The sequence below is a fragment of the Heloderma suspectum genome, chromosome 3, assembly GCF_057233095.1.
Source record: "Heloderma suspectum isolate Gila_16-S chromosome 3, 16-S_ref, whole genome shotgun sequence".
Classification (NCBI taxonomy): Eukaryota; Metazoa; Chordata; class Lepidosauria; order Squamata; family Helodermatidae; genus Heloderma; species Heloderma suspectum.
The window spans coordinates 167790990-167812638 of NC_139460.1; the positions used below are offsets into that span (position 1 = coordinate 167790990).

At 41.4% G+C, this 21649-nt stretch overlaps 1 protein-coding gene across 2 annotated transcripts in view; it reads left to right on the forward strand.

Moving 5' to 3' along the window:
• The window catches only part of DIAPH3 (diaphanous related formin 3), a 173379-nt gene that overhangs the window by 59262 nt on the left and 92468 nt on the right, over positions 1-21649 (forward strand). For both annotated transcript variants that reach the window (XM_084844874.1, XM_084844873.1), the window contains exons 16-23: positions 947-1246; positions 3059-3173; positions 6193-6285; positions 8997-9091; positions 12404-12505; positions 14127-14366; positions 15468-15597; positions 21192-21316. In XM_084844874.1, coding sequence (XP_084701000.1) covers positions 947-1246; positions 3059-3173; positions 6193-6285; positions 8997-9091; positions 12404-12505; positions 14127-14366; positions 15468-15597; positions 21192-21316 — 1200 coding nt within the window. The remainder of the gene's footprint in view (positions 1-946; positions 1247-3058; positions 3174-6192; positions 6286-8996; positions 9092-12403; positions 12506-14126; positions 14367-15467; positions 15598-21191; positions 21317-21649) is intronic.

A 21649-nucleotide genomic window follows, 5' to 3' on the forward strand; every position in this document is an offset into this window, starting at 1 on the left:
GTCTCCCCGGCCGCGAACTTCAACAGAAAAGTAAAAAATAAAAAAAACGCCCCGTGATAGGCTACATGACGATTAACGTAGCCTATCACGGCTAGATTTGCAAAGTTAAAAAAAAAAAAAGTACGCAAATGGCGGCCCCCATAGGGAGCCGCCATTCGCGTTCCTTATTTGGTCGCTGTAGTCTACGTAAAGATTTACGTAGACTACGGCGAAAATAAGGGCAACGCAAATAGCCCCCTATGGGGGCCGCCATTAGCCGTACGCGCTTTTTTTTTTTTAAGTCACCCGTGATAGGCTACGTGACGATTTACGTAGCCTATCACGGCTGACTTTGCAAATCTAGCCGTGATAGGCTACGTTAATCGTCACGTAGCCTATCACGGGGGCGTGTTTTTTTTTTACTTTTCTTGGAATGGCAGCGGTGGCAGCCGGTCGAAAGACTGGCTGCCGCCCCCTCCCCTGTCGAAGCCCTGCCGAACCACCGCTGCGACCCGCCACCGGGAGCGACATTCGGGAAAGGTAAGTCCCATCCGGGGGTGGGCGGGGGGGGGGAATTTCTCCCCGAAACTACTTCGGGGGGCCAAATACGTCGGCACTCGGCCCCCCGAAGTTTCGGCGAGAAATTATCTGACACCCCTAATTGTGCTAGGAAGCAAATGGCTAGGCAGTGCAGTTGAGTTACATGCCCTTGGTGAACTCTGGCATTCCATAATTATTGGGTGGAGGACAGAATTGAATCCCAAACTGGCAAATTAATTGGCACACACAAATATTGCTGTATAAAGTGAATCTGTGTAGGCATCTTATTTTACATTTCTATATTGAATTTACAACTGAGAGCGGTTATGCAGGGTTTAATTCGCATTTCACTGTTGATTAAGAGATGCAGGATTTGCGTTCATTCTACAGAATGTTTCATTCATAAACTCAAAACATTTCTTTTCAGAATGGCTCAGTAACCACTGGGTTAGGTGCCTTTCCACTCCCATCAGCTGCTGCAACATCTGATTTATTACCACCATCAGCACCTCTCAGTGGAGCTCCGCCCCCACCCCCACCGCCCCCATTACCACCTTCATTTATGAATGGTTCAGGAAAGCCTCCTCCTTTTGGTGTTCCTCCACCTCCTCCACTACAGACATTGCCTGGAGCTCCTCCTCATCTTCCTCATGTGTTGCCCTTTGGATTGAAGCCTAAAAAAGAGTTTAAACCTGAGGTCACTATGAAAAGATTCAATTGGTCAAAGGTAATCAAGAATGGAAAGTTTGTTATGCAAAGCTCTATGTAGAAATGAATTATAAGGCCTTGGCACTGAATTAAATGCTAGTTAATATGCGAGATGCAATCAGCAGTACCTAGTGAGGTGGTGTGCTAGGAAAAGGCTGCTGCAGCTGAGCAGTGACAGAGGAAGAGGAACCTGGTTCTGTTTCCGGTGGGTATTGTGTGGCAGAAAAGCCATGGGAGCTGCTAGATAAGCACCGCGCAGGTACATAGCTGCTAATGGGCCAGCAGTACCTAGCACAGACCACTGGCAATGCCCATGTTGGACACTGATGGCTTGCTGTGTGCCTGCATGATGCTAACTTAAAAGCTCTCATAGCATAGCTGACTTGTCATGTCTGCCAGTAAGAGTGTTGGTTTCCCATTACTTTGGTTACTGTTCAGCTTCTCACTTCCTAGTGCACCATCACACCAGCTGCCATTGTACTGAGCCTCTTGTGTCATTTTAGAAGGCAGTTGCTTTTTGTGTGTTTAAAGCTTTAAGTCATTTGATTTTTAGAGATACAGAGCTCCACTTTGACATATCTAGTTAAAGCTGATGATTTCCAGGCTACTATGTTTAAATCAACCTTCTCTAGCCTTGCTGGATCGGGATGATGGTAATTGTAGTACAACAGATCTGGAGAGCAGTAGGTTGGGAAAGGTGGGTTTAGGCAGTACTGTCTCTGATGTGCTTGAGTGTACAGTGCAATTCTTGTCTGCTGCTGTCCTAGTATTGAGATGAATAGTGTTCAGTTGTCAGTCGATGGTTGTTGCATTTAATGTCCTGAAATTTCTCTCAGCAAAGCTGGAATGTGAGTATGATAACTGTAAAACAAGCCATGGGTTATTTGAGGGTTGTCTAACCCTCAAACAACCCCTGCCTCCTGGGTTATCACGACAAGCCACAGCGCGTTGGGTGCCTGCAGGCACTGTGCAAAAATGGCACCTGCAGGCACCCGGCACAACATAACAGCACCCCTGGGTAAGTTAAGTCACAGTGGGGTGACATGTTGTGAGAACCAGGTCATTGTCTTGCCAGATACAACCAACTGCATTAAAGTAGAATTCACTGTTTTCTGACTTAGGGTTTTGTTTTTTAAATAAAGGAGGATGTAAAAGTACAGTTTGTCATTTGCTAGGAATCTACTACTTAATTCCATCCATATATAACAAAACTCTTCCTATTTAAATACCTGAACATCAAATGCTAGTAGCCTAGATGATCCACAGTGAACACAGTGATCCAGGATTAGAAGTGTCACTGTTAGCTATCCACATTTCACTGGCAGTTACAAATATACTGAAAAAAATGGACTTGTTGCTTCACATTAGGCATGATTACGTCTGTGTAGGCTCATCACAAAATGAGGTGCCCCAAGACCTGGAAAAGTTAGTGAAAGAGGATGGTTGAGAAGTACATTTATATGAGGGAGTAAGGAGACCTAACCTGGAGGATACAACCCTGATATATTCTGCTCCCATTGTGCAACTTAGTCCTTCCTATTGATGCTCCTGGGGTTTTTTTGGAAACACTTGGTAATGCTATCTACTCCATGTGGTCAGATCTATGTAAAACCAGTTCTGCTCATTTAGACACCACCAGTCACTACTGAGTAGCCTTGAACCAGAATAAGCCATTAGCAAAAACAAATATTACTTCCTCTTAATAATCATTGTTTAATTATCAGCTTCCCTATTATGTGCTTGACTTTCACAGTAGTATCTCCCTGTGGCTGATTAATATGGTGCAAGTATAGACTTATATTTTATTTCAAGGTTATGGTATATTTTGCAGATTGGACCACATGAAATGAATGAGACCTGTTTCTGGGTAAAGGCAAATGATGGCAAGTACGAGAATGCTGATCTGCTATGCAAGCTGGAGCTTACATTTTGTTGTCAAAAAAGTGGTAAGTAAATAATTCTGATCTAAATTACCATTTTATTAGAAAATCAGCCTGTTTGATTTTGACTGAACCGTCAACAATTGTTATGATTCCAGCTGAAGAATACCTACATATGTCATTTGAGAACAAAGCTAAATAATACTTGGAGTTAAGGGGCAATGTCTGACACTGCCAGTCTGCTTAGGCTGTTGATGTACCACTAGCGTAAGTGACCTCTAGCAATACGCCAATTGTTGTTCAGTCGTTCAGTCGTGTCCGACTCTTCGTGACCCCATGGACCATAGCACGCCAGGCCATCCTGTCCTGCGCTCTCTCCCGGGGCGTGTTCAAGTCCATATTCATTGCATCAGTGATGCTATCTAGCCATCTCATCCTCTGCCGTCCCCTTCTCCTTTTGCCTTCAGTCTTTTCCAGCATCAGGGTCTTTTCCAGAGAGTTTTCTCTTCGCATTAGGTGGCCAAAATATTTAAGCTTCAGCTTCAGTATCTGTCCTTCCAATGAGCACTCAGGGTTGATTTCCTTTAGGATTGACTGATTTGACCTCCTTGCAGTTCAAGGGACTCGTAAGAGTCTTCTCCAGCACCACAGTTCGAAAGCATCAATTCTTCGGCACTCAGCCTTCCTTATAGTCCAGCTCTCACAGCCATACGTTACTACTGGGAAAACCATAGCTTTGATTAGACAGACCTTTGTCGGCAAGGTGATGTCTCTGCTTCTTACTATGCTGTCTAGGTTTGCCATAGCTTTCCTCCCAAAGAGCAAGTGTCTTTTAATTTCATGGCTACAGTCACCATCTGCAGTGATCTTGGAGCCCAAGAAAATAAAATCTGTCCCTGCTTCCATTTCTTCCCCTTCCATATGCCAGGAAGTGATGGGGACCCATCGCATATGCAGTGTTGGATACTGTCCAAGCAGTCTTATGAGTGTGGCATATATTTATTAATTAATTAAATGTACATACCATTCTTAAACTAATTGCAAAGCAGTTTACAAATCAAGTGACAAAACAAAACACAAGCAATATTAAAATACTACTATTAAAACTCTAAAAATTCATCAAATCTAACCAGCAGAGAGATACAACATCCTCAAAAGGACCCAACGACCTCAGTGAAGAGGTGCGTCTTAGTCAACTGACGAACCTGGGTTACTGAAGATGCGAGACGCACCTCAAAAAGCAGGAATTACAACTTAGCCAACAGCACTGTCTTATTATTTCTATTAAGCTATCTTTGTTCAGTACAATTAGGAAAAGAAGTATATAGTCTGCGATGCCATATCCAACCATTCAACTGCTCATAATATTATCCTATAATAAGATAAACAGTAGCTTCAGAGCATGGAATATAAGACACAGAGCTGAGAAAATTTAATTTTGCAGTTGAGCCTACAAAGAGAAAGTGAGAGAGAGGGGAGTCAGGGAGACTGCCAGCCTACCAGACTAAGTTGGTGGACCAGAGGCACTGGGAAAATAAAGATGATGGACAGCCACCCTGTCAATAAGTAAGTTTTTAAAAGCCATCTTGAGAAGAGCAGGGAGTCAAGTCCCTTGTGGGTGCAGTGGCTGGTTTCTGTGAGCAATGTGGTTCCCTTCGGTGCTGCATGGCAGATTGGTTTATGTTACCGGAATTAGCCTGCATTTGATCTAAAGAGGAGTTAGCTAAAACAAACCAAGATCAAATGGTTATTATCCTGGTTAGTTAACTAACCATATAATAAACTGTGCTGAGTGTCTGAGTGACTGGAGAAGATTTGCGGGCTTTTGTAACTTTATATATAACAGTAACATATATCCTTCATTTTTGCTGACAAAAGGATGTGACCTGAATTCTTCTAAAGAAATTTCATGTAAGTCTTTGCTCATAATGAATCTAACATGTGGTAATATCCCAGGTATTAAATGCACTTCCATTCCAGGTATTAAATGCACTTCCAACACTACCCAAGAAAAAGGCATCTTAATACTATGAGTGTATGCATGAGAACTTGTAAAGTTTTGTATGGATCTGGCCAACAATTAATGGAACTTGAGTACACATTTAACATGAAATTCAATTAGTTTCTATGGCTCGTGGGCATGCTATGCTTATTCCAAATGTGTTAATTACAAATGGGACTTGCAACAAAATGTTATAGTGTATTCTTGCCTCCTAACAGGAGTGGTCCAGTTCAGGGTTCCAGCTAGTCATGCCCTCTATTCAGTAATCCTTCTTCCTGGTTTTCCAGTCTCCCTGCACCATCTGACATTCAACATTCTATGGTGACTGAGCATTCTCAGTATTTATTGGGATGGTTTGGGGGGCGGGGTGTGGCCCCTTAGGTTTTTGTAAACATTTCTTTGTACTTCTGCAAACGTTAGGGTTCTCCCAAGCACACTGATTTTTCTCAGTGGCCCCATTTTGACTAGATAGTCGCTGGTGCTCACCACCTGAATTCGCTATTAGAAGAAATGGGAGGCTCAAACAAGAAAAGGAGATTGGTGCATGGAAGCAAGTTTCTGCTCAAACAAGAGGATCTCCCTGTAGGATTAGGCACATAAATCCTCTGCCTATATCTCTTCATCCATCTTTAAGCTATTTTATTTGTTGAATTAGTATTTTGTTTAGTTTCCTGATTCTGGTTTGGGGCTGCATATTACAGTCCCAGGCAGATGGGCGCTGTCAAAGCTGGTAACATAGGCAATCTCCTTTTTTGTTTTTTTGTTCTGTGGGTGAACAATCTTTGCCCCCACCCCCGCCCTGGTCACAGGTAGGTGTGCATGTATGTGATGGCTCCTGATGTATCGGGACTCATGTATATGGTGACAGAGCACTGCTCAGAAGGTTTATTGTTTGATTCTAAAATCTAATGACAAGGAACTTTCTAAGTGCTTTTCATATGTAGTGGAATTCTGTTCATCTGAATAATGTTTATTTTTGTACAGATAAAATTTTGAAATCCCACTAAAAGTCTATTTTTTAAGGAAATGTGTTAATTTAACACTGCTGTATACTGAAACACCATTTTACCATTTTCTTAATAGTAAGAAAAGATGAAAATTTTGAAGAGAAGAAATCTATGAAAAAGCGAATCAAAGAACTCAAAATTTTGGATCCAAAGATTGCCCAAAACCTTTGTAAGTAAATGTTTTTCATTATTTAAAATACTTGGAGGTATTTGCTGATTTCATTTTTTTAATGTTTGGGTTCTAGATATCAGAGCACTACTTCTCGAATAGTATTTTTTAATATAACTCTCACTCTGTAATGGTTGTTGTTGTTTATTCGGTCAGTCGCTTCCGACTCTGTGACTTCATGGACCAGCCCACGCCAGAGCTTCTTGTCGGCCGTCGCCACCCCCAGATCCCCCAAGGTCAAGTTTGTCACCTCCAGAATATCATCCATCCATCTTGCCCTTGGTCAGCCCCTCTTTGTTTTGTCTTCCACTTTCCCTAGCATCAGCATCTTCTCCAGGGTATCCTGTCTTCTCATTATGTGGCCAAAGGACTTCAGTTTTGCCTTTAATATCCTTCCCTCAAGTGAGCAGTCTGGCTTTATTTCCTGGAGTATGGACTGGTTTGATCTTCTTGCAGTCCAAGGCACTCTCAGAATTTTCCTCCAGCACCACAGTTCATAAGCATCTATCTTCCTTCGCTCAGCCTTCCTTAAGGTCCAGCTCTCGCAGCCATAGGTTACTACGGGGAATACCATTGCTTTAACTATGCGGACCTTTGTTGTCAATGTGATGTCTCTGCTCTTCACTATTTTATCAAGATTTGTCATTGCTGTCCTCCCAAGAAGTAAACGTCTTCTGATTTCCTGGCTGCAGTCAGCGTCTGCAGTAATCTTTGCGCCTAGAAAGACAAAGTCTGTCACTGCCTCCACATTTTCTCCCTCTATTTGCCAGTTGTCAATCCAGCTGGTTGCCATAATCTTGGTTTTTTTGAGGTTTAACCGCAACCCAGCTTTTGCACTTTCTTCTTTCACCTTTGTCATGAGGTTCCTCAGCTCCTCCTCGCTTTTCAGCCATCAAAGTGGTATCCTCTGCATATCTGAGATTGTTAATGTTTCTTCCAGCGATTTTAACTCCAGCCTTGGCTTCATCAAGCCCAGCATGTTGCATGATGTGTTCTGCGTACAGGTTGAATAGGTAGGGTAAGAGTACACAACCCTGCCGTACTCCTTTCCCAATCTTAAACCACTCCGTTGTTCCGTGGTCTGTTCTTACCGTTGCTAATTGGTCGTTATACAGATTCCTCAGGAGGCAGGAAGATGACTTGGTATCCCCATCCCACCAAGAACTTGCCACAGTCTGTTATGATCCACACAGTCAAAGGCTTTAGAATAGTCAATAAAACAGAAATAGATGTTTTTCTGAAATTCCCTGGCTTTCTCCATTATCCAGCGGATATTGGCAATTTGGTCTCTAGTTCCTCTGCCTTTTCTAAACCCAGCTTGTGCATCTGGCAGTTCTCATTCCATGAATTGCTGGAGTCTACCTTGCAAGATCTTGAGCATTACCTTACTGGCATGTGAAATAAGTGCCACTGTTTGATAGTTTGAACATTCTTTGGTGCTTCCCTTTTTTGGTATGGGGATATAAGTTGATTTTTTCCAATCTGTTGGCCATTCTTGTGTTTTCCAAATTTGCTGGCATATGGCATGCATCACCTTGACAGCATCATCTTGAAAATTTTAAACAGTTCAGCTGGGATACCGTCATCTCCTGCTGCCTTGTTATTAGCAATGCTTCTTAAGGCCCATTCAACCTCACTCTTCAGGATGTCTGGCTGTAACTCACTGACCACACCATCAAATCTATCCTCAATATTATTATCCTTCCTATACAGATCTTCCTTATATTCTTGCCACCTTTTCTTGATCTCTTCTGCTTCTGTTAGGTCCTTGCCATCTTTGTTTTTGATCATACCCATTTTTGCCTGGAATTTACCTCCGATGTTTCTAATTTTCTGGAAGAGGTCTCTTGTCCTTCCTATTCTTCCTATTCTATTATCTTCTTCCACTTCCGCGCAAAGATTTTATTGCTTGTTTAAAAATAATTGCTGATCTCTTCTGGCTAACCTCTGGAATTTTGCATTTAATTGGACATATCTCCCCATATCACTGTTGCCTTTTGCTTTCCTTCTTTCTTGGGCTGCTTCCAGTGTCTCAGCAGACAGCCATCTTGCCTTCTTGGTTTCCTTTTTCTTCTCCTTTCTCCTTGTTAAGGAGCTGTTCAGATGACACGACAGCACACCATGGGTTCTTTAACCCGCAGTGAGGTTGTGGCAGATGCAGGGTGTGTGCAGCCATCATTTTGAATATGCAACCCCCACTTGGGCTGTGTTGTGCAGAGCTGGCGCGCATGGGTTACGTGAGAGTTAAACAATCCATTACAGGCCCCCCACCAAGGACCCTTGGGGCAACAGGTTCTTTGGCAGTGGGTGGGCTTCTCCCTCTCTCCTCACTCTGCTGAGCTGAGCATTTCTTGAGGAGACAGAAAGAAGGAGCTGTTGTGAACCTGTGCAATATGTTAGGAGTTCACTCTCTCCTCTGAACACCACATGGGCACAAGATCTGGTATGAAATTTTATGCCTCCCCATCCTTATCAATATCATTATTGTCCTATCTTTCCTATCTCCTTTCTCCTCATTGAAGCTCTTGAATTTGGTTTAGGCTGTTGATGTGCCACATTTCTAATGTGACCAAGCAGTCTAGTAACTTTTTGTATATGTCTTGGCAAGCACTATAGCTGGACAATTTAGCTCAGCTGTTTTTTGTTTAAGTAAAGCAAAAGTACAGTCTTAAATCTCCCGCTTGATATGTTTTCTGTGTGTTTTTCTTTAGCTATCTTTCTAGGTTCTTTTCGGGTGCCTTATGAAGAAATAAAAATGATGATACTGGAAATAGATGAAGCCCAGCTGTCAGAGTCCATGGTTCAGGTATGATGAATTGACAAGCAATCTTATTTTTTAGTTATTTTTAATCTGCCCAATAACAAATGTTCTCTGGGCAGATAATCAGGTTTTTTTATTTTATTTATTTATATATATATATATATATATATATATATATATATATTCCTTCCCTGAATACTCAGCTTGATTAATAATTAATTTCAGCTGCATTTGTAGTAAATACAACTATCATCTACAAAGTAGTCAGGAGCTATATCTGAGCAACTTGGATTTCATAGGTTAGTGACTCCAGATGCTGCTCAGGAGTACCTGTGCCTGGAACTCCCAGTTTTTAAATTTCTCCTTCCCGTATGTCACTCTGTCTGTTGTCACTTGGAAATGAGTTCTTACATGATTGTGCTGTGCTTAAAGAAACATGTACTTTGATTAGCCAGTTATCAGTAATTTCATCTTTGGAGATAATTTGTATGGTACATCATGTTGCATAGTATTTTTTCCAAGTAAAAAATGTATGCAGCTTTATTTTGTATTCAAAGAGGTGTGAAAGTTACAGACTTTATTTCCTGTTTAAGGAATAACATAAACAATATGTGTGTATGCAGGGGAATGCATCGGGGAGAGCAATCCCATGCCCCCTAGGAGAGTGTTCCAAGGTCTTAGGATTTTTTGGATTCCCCCTCCAGAAGCCACAGGGGATTCTGAGATCCAAAACCTCTCCCTGCCCCATCACTCCCTCTGCGGAAAGAACCACAGTGCTGGCTTTCTGAGGTCATAAAAGTGACCTCATACGACCTCAAAGAAGTCAAAAAGTTCCAGTGGGCAGGGAGAGGAAAAGTCAGTATTGCTTTTATCCTGTGCCCTCTCCGGCTCCAGCCCCAACCCCAGCACCACCCTCGGCAGTGTGACTCCTCTAGACAGCCTTTAGAGGCCCATCAGGGTGGTGGCCGGAATGTAAAGGAGGATAGAGAAGTGAAAATTCCCCCTGTTGCTCCTCCTGTTCTGCTGGCAGAAGCCCAGCAGGACAGGATACATGGAAGCCTTCCATCTAGTGGGTGGCAATACCATAGAAGTGAGCCCTTAATGAGTAACATTGCAGCCCATTCCACACTTGCCTAGAAAAATGCCAGTTTCATTCACACATATATGTATGTATGTACGTATGTATGTAGTTCCAACAAAAATGTTTTGGATAAAAATATAATTTGTCCAACAAAAATTAATGCAGTCGTTTTTATTTTGAAACCTTCGATGACCATTTTTATATTTGTCTGCTGATCTACCCCGCTACAGAATTAAAATAGATGAAGACTAAATTATCCTATAATTTCATTTCAGAGTTATTTTTGTTTTAATAAATCTCAGGGCAGACCACAGATTCTCTTGCGCCCCACCAAGTCCTGTTAGCAAACAGTGCCGACTGCTTGCGGAACAGATTTAGCACTTCCAGGGGCAACTGGAAATGAACCAAAACACTTGTTTCTTGCTGGGGAGGTTGGTGCTTGCATAAGACAGCTCCACCAACCTGTCCCAATCCAGAAATGAGTATTTCTGCTTGTTTCGGGGCTTCCTCTGGGAAGTGCTAAATTTCTGTTGCGCAAGCGGTGGGTCCTGCTTTTGCAATGGAACTGGTGGGACTCACCACTTGTGCAACAGAATCGGCGTGCTGCAAGAGAATCGGTGGGGCCATAAGCACCCCATTGGATTCTGCCCTCAATTTTACGTGTGTGTGTGTGTGTGTGTGCGCGTGTGCGTGCATGTATGTGTGTGGGGAGGGGGGGGGGAGAGAAAGAGAGAGAGTTTGCCTGTATCAAACAGAAATGGCCGGATAGCTGGCCAGATGGGCGGCTAATAAATAAAATAAAATAAATAAATAAAATAAAATAATTATCATAAATTTAATTTGTTGTAGTTACACCATTTCAAGATCACTAGAGTAGATTTTTTCTGTGTATGTGTTCTCTCTACATTTCTATGTGTACCTCCCAAACAACAATAACAACAAATATTATAAAGCACTGCAGGGGTCCACTGGACTCGGGAACAAATTTTACTCTATGCGGTTAATTCTGCCCCTAGTAGGCTTTATCTTGACACAAGAGTTAGCCATCACATCCTAAAAATAATACTGATTTCTTATTTGTAATGTCCTTGTGAAAAAAAAATCCTTTTAGGTAATTGCGGTACACTGGATTTCTTTCAAAATTTTCTAGTAAGCCCAGTATTTCATCTATGCTTTTCTTCTGGTTTCTTCTCCTGGGCTTACTGATAGCCTAATGAGAAATTTATTTTAACATTGTTAGCTCCAGTGTCTTGCAATAACTTCTGTGGCTATGTTTTTGGATGAGATACTAATAAAATTATTTTAATGTTAAACTGGAGTCATTTTGAGTTAAACTGTTACTTTATTTCCAGGTAGGACTTTAAAGGGGTCCATTGGACACGAGTAGCAAATGGTGTGGAAGGGCAAAGTTAGAAGGATGTAATATTGTACCTTTCAATTTCCAAGTTCTTTACTTTTATTTGAAAGTTATACTTTTATTAAAGCTTCTGTTTTCTTAATACCATGCATTTTTCTCCACACAGTATCATACGAACTAAAGGTGTCCAAAAGGAGTTTACCCAGATTAACAAGGCACTAACTGATGAAAGGAAAAACATGTTTATCACAAAAATATATCAAGCAATTTGAGTTATACAACACTGTAGTTATACTTTTGTTCTGATTACACTATAGTATATTTAAACTATTTATAAAGTCACATAAAATTTTAAGAAGTACTCACTGTGGTCTGGAAATACAGCGTTAGTGCTTTCTAGGACTTAGAAGCCCCGTGTGCCAGTAGGAGGCCAGTCTAGTAACCCACTTAAGGTTTCCCATATTAATGAGGGAAACACTAATTTCATTACCAGCATTTGTTTAAAGGATCCCCCCTTCATATTCTCATGTGCTTTCCCTTCGTTCTGAAGCCTTTTACAGACTGGCAGTTTGACAGCTTTTTTCTGGCTCTTGGCATTAGGATACAACAGTTTTCTGAGCCTCCGGGAGAATGGAATATCTGGCTGTTGAATTATTCAATTCAATTCTGAATTAATCAATTGAATTCTGCAGTTACTTCTTAACTAGAGTAAGATTTTAGTTTTCAGGTATTTAAGTTCTTAGTGGTAATTTTTTTTTACTGTGTTTATTTGGGCAATCACTTTTGGATACCTTGTGTGACCAAATTGAACTTTATCCCTTTTGTATTTTTACTGATTATACAAAATAAAACCTCATAGATGAATTGGTCAAGAAAAAGCCATAAAAGGTCTAATTTCATGTCTTTTTATGATATGTAGAATTTAATAAAGCACCTTCCTGAACAAAAACAACTCAATGAATTGTCCAATTTAAGGAGTGAATATAAGAACTTGTCTGAACCAGAACAGTTCACTGTTGTGGTAAGTAGCACTGCTTTTTAGCTTTTGCTTCATAATCACATGATCTTCATGCTTTCTCTGTTTTAACTCTTGAAGAAAATGTGGGCTTTTCCTCAGAATGCTCTCTTGAAGAGAGCCATTTATCATTCAAATATACAAGACCACATGGAAAGCCTTTCTGAGATGATGCAAAGAATTGACTGCAGGTCAGCAGGCATTAAACACCTCCTTCAGTTCCTTTAGGCTGGCCTCAACCAAGATCTCAAGCTCAACATATTACACAGACAAATGGTGGCTCTCTTCAGTTTTATCCAAGCCCCTCAGATTATATCCATACTTAAAGAGATTCCTCAGAGGGGCATCACTCAGCAGCTCCTCTAGAGTGCACAGGTATCCTTTATGGAATTTATACATAGTCCTCCAAGTCCTCACAAAGCCTCCATTTGAACTGTTAAGACAATGTCACTAAGAGTCCTTTCCCTCAAAGTTGCATTTCTTGTAGCCGTTAACATCAGCCAGAAGAATCTTAGAGTTGAGTGCAAGGACCTCCTGTGCATATTCCACAAGGACAGGGCTATCCTTTGGATGGTCCCTTCCGTTATTACAAAAGTGAATACTTGTTTTCACTACTCTATCATATATCTGACCTAAGTGCTCTCACCCTTCTGAGAGGGCCTGGTACAAACTGGATGTGCAGAGCACTCAAGTGCAGAGCACTCAAGATACACATCCAGTGTACTAAATCAGACAAACTGATAACTCATTGGGGAAAAAAGCCTCATGCTGCACCATAGCCAGGTGGTGAAAAGCAATTGCATATGAGTTCCAATACTTACCAAAGTCTCTTCACATTACAGCTCACTCCACCAGAACGGTGGCCATGTCGATATCCTTTTCCACCCATGCCCACCAAACAGAATACATTAATTAAATATTACCAACTGGACATGTTTGCCTCCACAGAGGTGACCTATGGGAGAAGGATGCTACAGCATGTGCTCCTCCTGTTCATATACTTGTTCTCCCTTCCTACATCTTGGATAGCGTGTGCACATTCCAATTTTGGATGCCTCCTTCACACCAAATGGAGAATGGAATATTGTTACATGGATGTTCCGTATACAGTAGTGTGAAAGAACAGGCAAATCACGAGTTATAATTCCTAGAAATGTCGCCAGTGTGGCAGGTTTTATTGTTTCCTGTTTATGATTGTTTACTCATTTTACTACATTTAATTTTAATACATTTAATTATACTACAGTATAATTGTCTTACTATTTATACTAAGCAGCCCTTCAGATGTTGTTTCAGAATAAACACTGTTCACTGTGAGCTGTTTATTAGCATTTTCTATCATTGGGTGTTTATACTATATTTAGCTTAAACTTGATGTATGACAATACTTTATCTTCCTATTTACACATTCCAATTAGCTTGAACAGGGCAATGCTTCTTAATAGTGTTCACAACTGGATTTCAGTTGCTTGCACAAGTTTTCCTAGTTCATTCGTTTTGTCATAACATGTAGGTGTGAGGTTGCAGCTTTAAATCTGCCATACCTATAAATCATCCAAGATTATATTAACTTACGCCATGCTAAAGCATAGTTTTAAAGGAGCTTTTTCTCCCCCTTTTCAATCAGATGAGCAGTGTAAAGAGGCTGAAGCCGCGGTTGAATGCGATACTTTTTAAGCTTCAGTTTGAGGAACAGGTGAGCAACATCAAACCTGACATCATGGCTGTCAGTGCTGCCTGTGAAGAGATACTGAAGAGCAGGAGCTTCAGTCAGCTTCTGGAACTAGTATTGCTAATGGGGAACTACATGAATGCAGGATCTCGAAATGCACAGACATTTGGATTTAACCTCTGCTCCTTATGTAAAGTGAGTGTTTTAAAGAACTATGGATGCTGAGTTCAGGACTGCAATCATTTCCTTTTCATATTTTAAATGCTATTTAAATTGCTTGTTCTGTTTTTTGACACTTAACCTCTTCAATAATTTGAGCTTAAATATCTATTCACTTCTGCACGCCCACATACAACAGCCATTAATTTTCTTTGAGCTAGACAAAAGTAGACTTTGCACATCAGGTAAATGTGTACGCTCTGTTTTGAGATCATTGCACGCTCTGTTTTAAAAGCTTCTGTGTTTACCACCAAGTGAAGCAGACACCATGAGCATGATGTAGTGAACTACTATTCCTTCTTATTGTCTCAAGTAGAATATTTTTAGTAGTATATCAAAAATAAAATTTGAAAGCCTATGTCAAATTAATACTGTTAAGGATTCAATTGGGAAAATAATTGGCCCCAGTCCTACAAATACCTCAGGTTTGTATAGCATACAGTGCATTCAGCTCAATTTTTTCTCCAGATCTTTAAGGCCGATATTCTCCCAATACTAGTTGGATGTGTACATCTTTGGCCATTATTTGATATTGAACCTCAATATTTGAAATCATATTCTGAGGAATCCATCAATATTTAGCCATATGTGAGTGTTACTATGCAGTCTTAACATCTTTTGCACTAACCTTATACATTCAACCAGCTGGGAAATCTATCTTGAATAGGCACCTAAGCCAAAGAGTTGAATTTCAAATTTAGATGTCAAAACTAGTTTTTGACCAATTTAAACATTATTTATTTATGACATTTTATATTCTGTCTTTCTTTCCTCATAGAACTCTGACTATACTCAGTCCTGCTTAATTTCAGCAAGGTTGCTGTATCATGTTCCTTCATGCTATGTCCTAGGACCTGGATTAAATGCTACTTCTAATTCTGAATTAGAAAGTGAAATTCAAAATTGCAGTTTAAAATGACGCGATTTTTAATTGTTCTGAGCCTTGTTTCAGTCTCCCACAAAACCTGATTTTCAAATACAATGCAAGAAAAATGAGTCACTTCTACAATGTAAAAATTATGCAAGATGCAACTGAAATTTATTGATGTTTCTGAATATTTTCTTAATAATTTCTAGTTAAAAGATACCAAATCAGTTGATCAGAAGATAACATTGCTTCATTTTCTGGTTGAAATATGTGAAGAGAAATATCCTAGTGTCCTGAGCTTTGTTGAAGACTTGCAGCACTTGGATAAAGCAAGTAGAGGTTTGTATTAAAAATAGGCTCATGTGTTTTGTTTTATTAAATGTTTGTCCAGAATGAATAATTTTTGAATGGATGGTGGAACATTTGTAGCATGCATTAACCTCTGTCCACAGTTAAGAATTTGCATTAAAATGTTTCTGCTTTTTCAAGCTAGCTGCCACTTAGCTTAACTTGGGAGGGAAAAGCAAGGAGGATGTACGGGGAAAGTTAATATATTTCCTGAAATTTAGTTCATATCACACACAAAAAATGTCCAGAGCTCCACGGCATTACCCAATGAGAAAGCAGCAATGTAGGTATGAAAATGTTTTCCATGATACTGATATGTAGTCAATAAGTCAAATCTGAAAAAAGATGAGCAGACACCTGATTTATTAATAGCCTTCATGTTTTCCAAACCTCTATATGAATATCTTCTGCACTACAAATTGTTTCTGCAGTGGAGCATGGAAATACACTGACACCAAGAGGTCACCAATCTTGAAGAAAGAGAGACTGCAGCTTAGTTAAAACTTAGAACTGTAACAGAATACTTGCATGGATGAATAGGGACTTGTGCACTGTAATAGCTATTTCTGGTCTGATTGTCAGTTTGGAATTGCCAGTGACCACTGGATTTAAGAGGAAAGACATCTGAACCTCTTTACTGAGCTGTTCCAACAAGTTGTTTAAAATACTTTGGCATCTGGGTATTGATAATATTTAATTCTCCTACAGAGGCAAGAATATTCCATTCGTCCAGCAGGAGGCATGGCCATCTTCAGAACTGACTTCTCCTGGGTGTGCTCCCTATTTCCCAAATGAGCACTGCCATGTAGGGGCCATAGCTTAACTCCCCAAGAGCAAGCCATGGAGATAAATTTTAATTAATGTTTTTATCTCAACTCCCTTCTTCTCCATCCCCACCCCTGGCACCTCCTAGAAGGGTTGTTGGGGGGGGGGGGTTGGCCTGGAGGCCTATTGCTCATGAGGCTTTGGAGAGTATCAAAAAGGGGTGACACATTTCTGCCCCCTCATCTCTCCAATGCTTTTCTTCCCTGTGGTACCATGTTTCCTTAAGGAGGCCCACCTGCCAGCACAGGTGGAAGGGAAAGTGGATGAGTGACAGATAGAGGCAGCCCACACCAAAGTTTTCTGTGCCACCTATCTCCTCTCTGTGTAACTGAAGATGGGTGCTCTGACTGAGCTGAGCTGCATGGGGGGAGAGTGGAAAATGTAGAGGGAGAAGCCAGGTCATCCCTGCTACCATTTCTGGCCTGGGCACTGCCAGTTAGAGGAGGAAAGAAGCAGCTTAGGCTCAAGCCTCCTAACATTGTGCCTTTTCTCCCAGGCCATACTGACAAAGGGAGGGCTGAAACTGAGCATTCAGCATGTCTCCTCACTGCCTCAGTGAGCAGCATGACTCAAGCAGGAGGAGCATCAGAAGCAACAGATGCTTCTGCAGGGGAGCCCAGAAAACGCAGTATGTGATAACGAGAGCCTTGATTGGTTAGCAGGGGTTAAGGAAAGACAGGAAGAGCCTGTTCCAAGGATCCCCTCTCTTCCAGTGAATTGATGGGTTAGTGGCATTAGAGATGAAGGAGCCAATGCATAAGGGTGTGTGTGCTTGGATAACTGATCACACCCCTAATCACATTATGCTCTCAAAAAAATTGCATAAAAGGCACATTAGCTCCTGGGACTGGAACAAGTACAGACATTGTCTGAGAGGTCAGATTTTCCCAAAGCTGCAGTTCCACTTCTAGATGATCAAACAAGGACTTTGCTCCTCTGCTTTAACCTGGTTCTAAATCAACAGACAAGTATCTCAGGCAAAAGGCCAACACCATACCACCTGGCCATAAGAAGAGGCGTAGCTTTGAAGTGCCACCTGCCAGACTCACTATTCAGAAAACGTGTAGGGGAAAATGTGTAGGCTCTCATCCTTCAGCCACGTCCAAGGCATCTCTTTGCCTGAATAATCAGGAAGACTGAATTGTCAGGCAAAAAATAGGGCCACAGTTGTAGAGAACCAATTATGAAACTGCAGTTAGTACACAACTGAAAACTGGTCTAAGTATATTAATCTAATAATGTAACAATATTAAAACACACTTACAATCATTTATAATTTTTGCTGATTTATCTTTTAGTGAAAATAATCAGTGCTTAAACAGAAATAATATAACTGTGAAAAAACAATATAGGTATAATATTATACATGTGATAGTACAACACTTAAACAACTATATAGAAAAGTATATTCAAAAAGTATTTCTGAAAATCTTTTTCCAAGAGTCTTTTCTGAAAGTTTTACAGGAACCCGGTGTGATCTTGTTTCGTGCATATATAGCTTCTTCAGATTGAAAAAAATGCCTCAGGCTCAATAAAAATACTGTGGCAATAATGCAAACTGCAAGGTTTTTTTTTAATGAACTAGGCTGCTTTATCTGTTGGCACTGATTGCATTTTGTCTTGTACAGCTTCATAGAGCTCAAACCACAGGCTGATAATTTCGCATACTCTAAATGGCAGTAAGTTGAGTTGACAGCTTTGTAGCATCAGCTGCTTCACTAAGAACTTCAGCCACCAGCTCTAGCTTTTCTTGTGCAACATATCTGGATGGAGGAATGTACATGTGTGGAGCCCAGTATCTCCAAGATGCTGAAGGATGGGTTTAAGATGGCCCTCTTGACTATTCTTCTCATAGAGTCATCACTAGATGCAATTCAACTCCAAGGGCCATAGTTTCCAACGTGGCATCAGAATGCATTTTTTACTCCAAAATTGGGATGTAGATGTTTTGCTCATGATGAGTTGGCAACTTTCAAGTGCCAAATTCTTTGGGGAATTAGTAGGTGTTGTTCTCGTGAAGACCAAAAACAAAGTCCATCCAACCACAAAAAAGACCAATAGCACCAGAGGGTCAAATAAATACATGTCCAAACAGACAAGAAACAAGTCATCCTTATAATCAGTTGCTGGGACCTCTTCCTCCTTCCATCAAAGAAAACTACGCTCTACATGATGCCTCCCTTGCTTTGCACCACAGTGAGAGCAGATTAACATGAATGCATGGGTTGAGGAGATGGTCATGCATAGATATGTACTGGAATTTGTCCAAGGAACAGATTTGTGGTCTCCCTGTGGTTTAAGGAATGAGTGCAATCATGAACTTACTTGCCTAGCCATTAAACATTTACTAGACATCGTTCTACTGGATACTGAACTAGTTTCACAAGTCCAGAAGTATGCTGAAGCATTTTTTTTCTCAGTGCCAAAGGGACGGTAATGTATGAATGATTCTGATCGAAAGTGTCTTGGTTTCCTGAAAAGAAAAAGAGGCAAGATGGAAAGATTGAGGTCCTTTGTGTCAGTGCTTGAACAAGTGAACATGCTGGCACCCAAGATGTGTTGAAAGCATACTTACACATTCTCATGTGGCTATCTTTTTGAAAGTTCCTGTACTTCGCCTACTGTCACAAGTACTTAAAGCATAGGACGTTACCATTTGGTCTCATGGCTGCCCACATAGTTTTAAGGTACTAGTAGTGTTGGTGGCATATCTCAGCATGCAGGTGGTGTTCCTCTACCCAGATCTCATTGACATTCTGATTTGCTAATGCTCACGGAATCAAGTGCTTCAGGACATTCAAGTCACCCTAGCTTGTAGTAGGGATGTACGAAAATCACTTACCTGTTCGCGGATTATGCTGATGGTGGGGGGGGAGGAATTCTGTCCCTCCCCCCGGAATCCTGGACGGGGAGCGAGGCGCTCCGTCCCTCCCCCCAGAATCCTGGACGGGGGGGAGGCACGCCGTTCCTCCCCCCCCCATGGAATCCTTGGCCGGCTGTGCTCTGTGGCGGCTCCGCGGAGCAGCCGGCCAGGCCCAGCCAGGCCAGAGCCCTCTGCAGCCGGATTTCTGGCCGCGGAGGGCTCTGGGGGGGGGGGAACACGTACACAAATGCCGCCGCCATTTGTGCTCCTTATTTTTGACGTCTTAATCTACGTAAATATTTACGTAGACTAAGACGGCGAAAATAAGGGGAACGCAAATAGCGTAGTGGACGCTATTTGCGTTCCCCTTATTTTTGCCGTCTTAGTCTACGTAATTATTTACGTAGACTAAGATGGCCCAAAATAAGGAACGCAAATGGCGGCGGCCATAGCTGCTGCCATTTGCGTACGCCTTTTTTTCTTCTTTTTCACCCAGACGTTTTAGGCTACGTAAAAACTTGCGTAGCCTATCACGTGGGTGTAAAACAAAAACCTGCAAATGGTGGCAGCATCAGCCGGTCGGAAGACCAGCAGCCGGAGCTGCCGCCGCCACCCGGAATATCCACCCCAGGTAAGTCTCGTCCCGGGGGGATCCGCGGGGGGGGGGCGGGGAGGCAGGCCGTTCCGCCACAGATTTCGGGGGGCCGAATGCACTGGCATTCGGCCTCCCCAAGATCCGTGGCAGAATTCTCTGCCATCCCTATATAGGAGTCCACAGATTCATGGTGAACTGGGAGAATTGTTTTCTGGAGCCAACACAAGTTCCTGGAACACCTGAAAGTGAAACTAGGCACTCAGGAGTTGAGCATGTTACTGTCAGAAGAACCAAGATTGGCATACTGGCACAGGAAGTCAGGTATTCTGCCCAACTGAACCTCATGGTTCTTGTTTGACTCCTGGAATGATGGTGTCTTTCCAGGATATGGTGAACCATCTCACCTACATGAGGACTCTTTAGAATCCTTCATCCTAAAGAAAAGGATTTCAACCTCCTCTTTAGGATGAAATATCTAGACCAGGGGTAGGCAACGTAGTGCCTATAGGCACCAGTGTACTCTCACACACCTTTCTTGGCACACGTGAAAGTGCTCTACCTCTCCCACGTAATTATAAAAAAAAACAGTGTTTGAGAGGGAGCATATAAATGGGTAGTCATCTGACGTGAGAGACAAAAAGAGATATGAGGAATGAGTTGTCTGGCAGAGTAGGTGGGGCTGCAAGACAAAAGTTTGCCTTCTGTGAGGCAAAACCAAAAAAGTTTGGTTTCTGTTGGTGCTGAAAATTGACTTCAGAGGGGTTGTTTAGTGTGTTGGGGATCAGACCCCACCTCTGCCTTGTACTCAGTCTTTTGGGCAAGTTACTTGTCCTTTGTGACTAGTCACGGCTCCCAAGGCAGCCATTCTGTGGTGGTGCACAGGGCAACTTCTTAAATTGTAAAATGTGCCCTCAGGACCAAAAGGTGTGCCTACTACTGATCTAGACAGAAGCATACGTTCCTCACGGTCTCCCAGTGCTGAAACAATCTTTAGTTCGCTTGTTACAAGCTTTATACCCATATCCTATCTTAGTTGTGAACAAGACTCTCCTTGCCCAAATAACTCAACGTATGCAGTATCTAGCCTCAGTCCATGTGAACTTGCTTTCTGCTTCTAGTGACATGATTTTTACCCTGGTAAGCTATTAAAGTGATCATGGAGTAGGTTGTCTGCCCTACACTTGGCACATATATCTTCCATAATGTACATAATGGTCTTGTACATGCCTTCTTGCAAAGATTAATCTAAACAGTATTAATCTTCTGGCATACCTGAAGTTTTAATTGTTAATATATGTTTAGTTTCTGCAGAAAGCTTGGAGAAGAACCTAAAGCAGATGGAAAGACAGCTTGAACAACTTGAGAGGGATTTAGAGACCTTTCCCCTTTCTGAGGATATTCATGACAAATTTGTGACAAAGATGTCCATATCCTTTCTCTGTTAAATAACTTATCTGGCTTTGTCTAAGGTTCTTTTACACTTTTTAAATGTATTTGCATAATCTTTATTCAACGTACAGCCATCACTTTTGACAACCCTAACCTCATTTCTAACTTACATTATTAAGAATGTAAAACAGCTTAATAAAGTTTCACCTATAATTTATAATCTGGAGGTAGTACAGTGCCTTCTGTAGTGACTTTAAATTTTCTTCATATAGGCAAGAAAGTATATCATTTAATGAAAACACACACAAAGCCATAACATTTTGAGAAGTTGCTTGGTTAAGCATGGCAATTTTCAACTGGAGAGTAAAGAG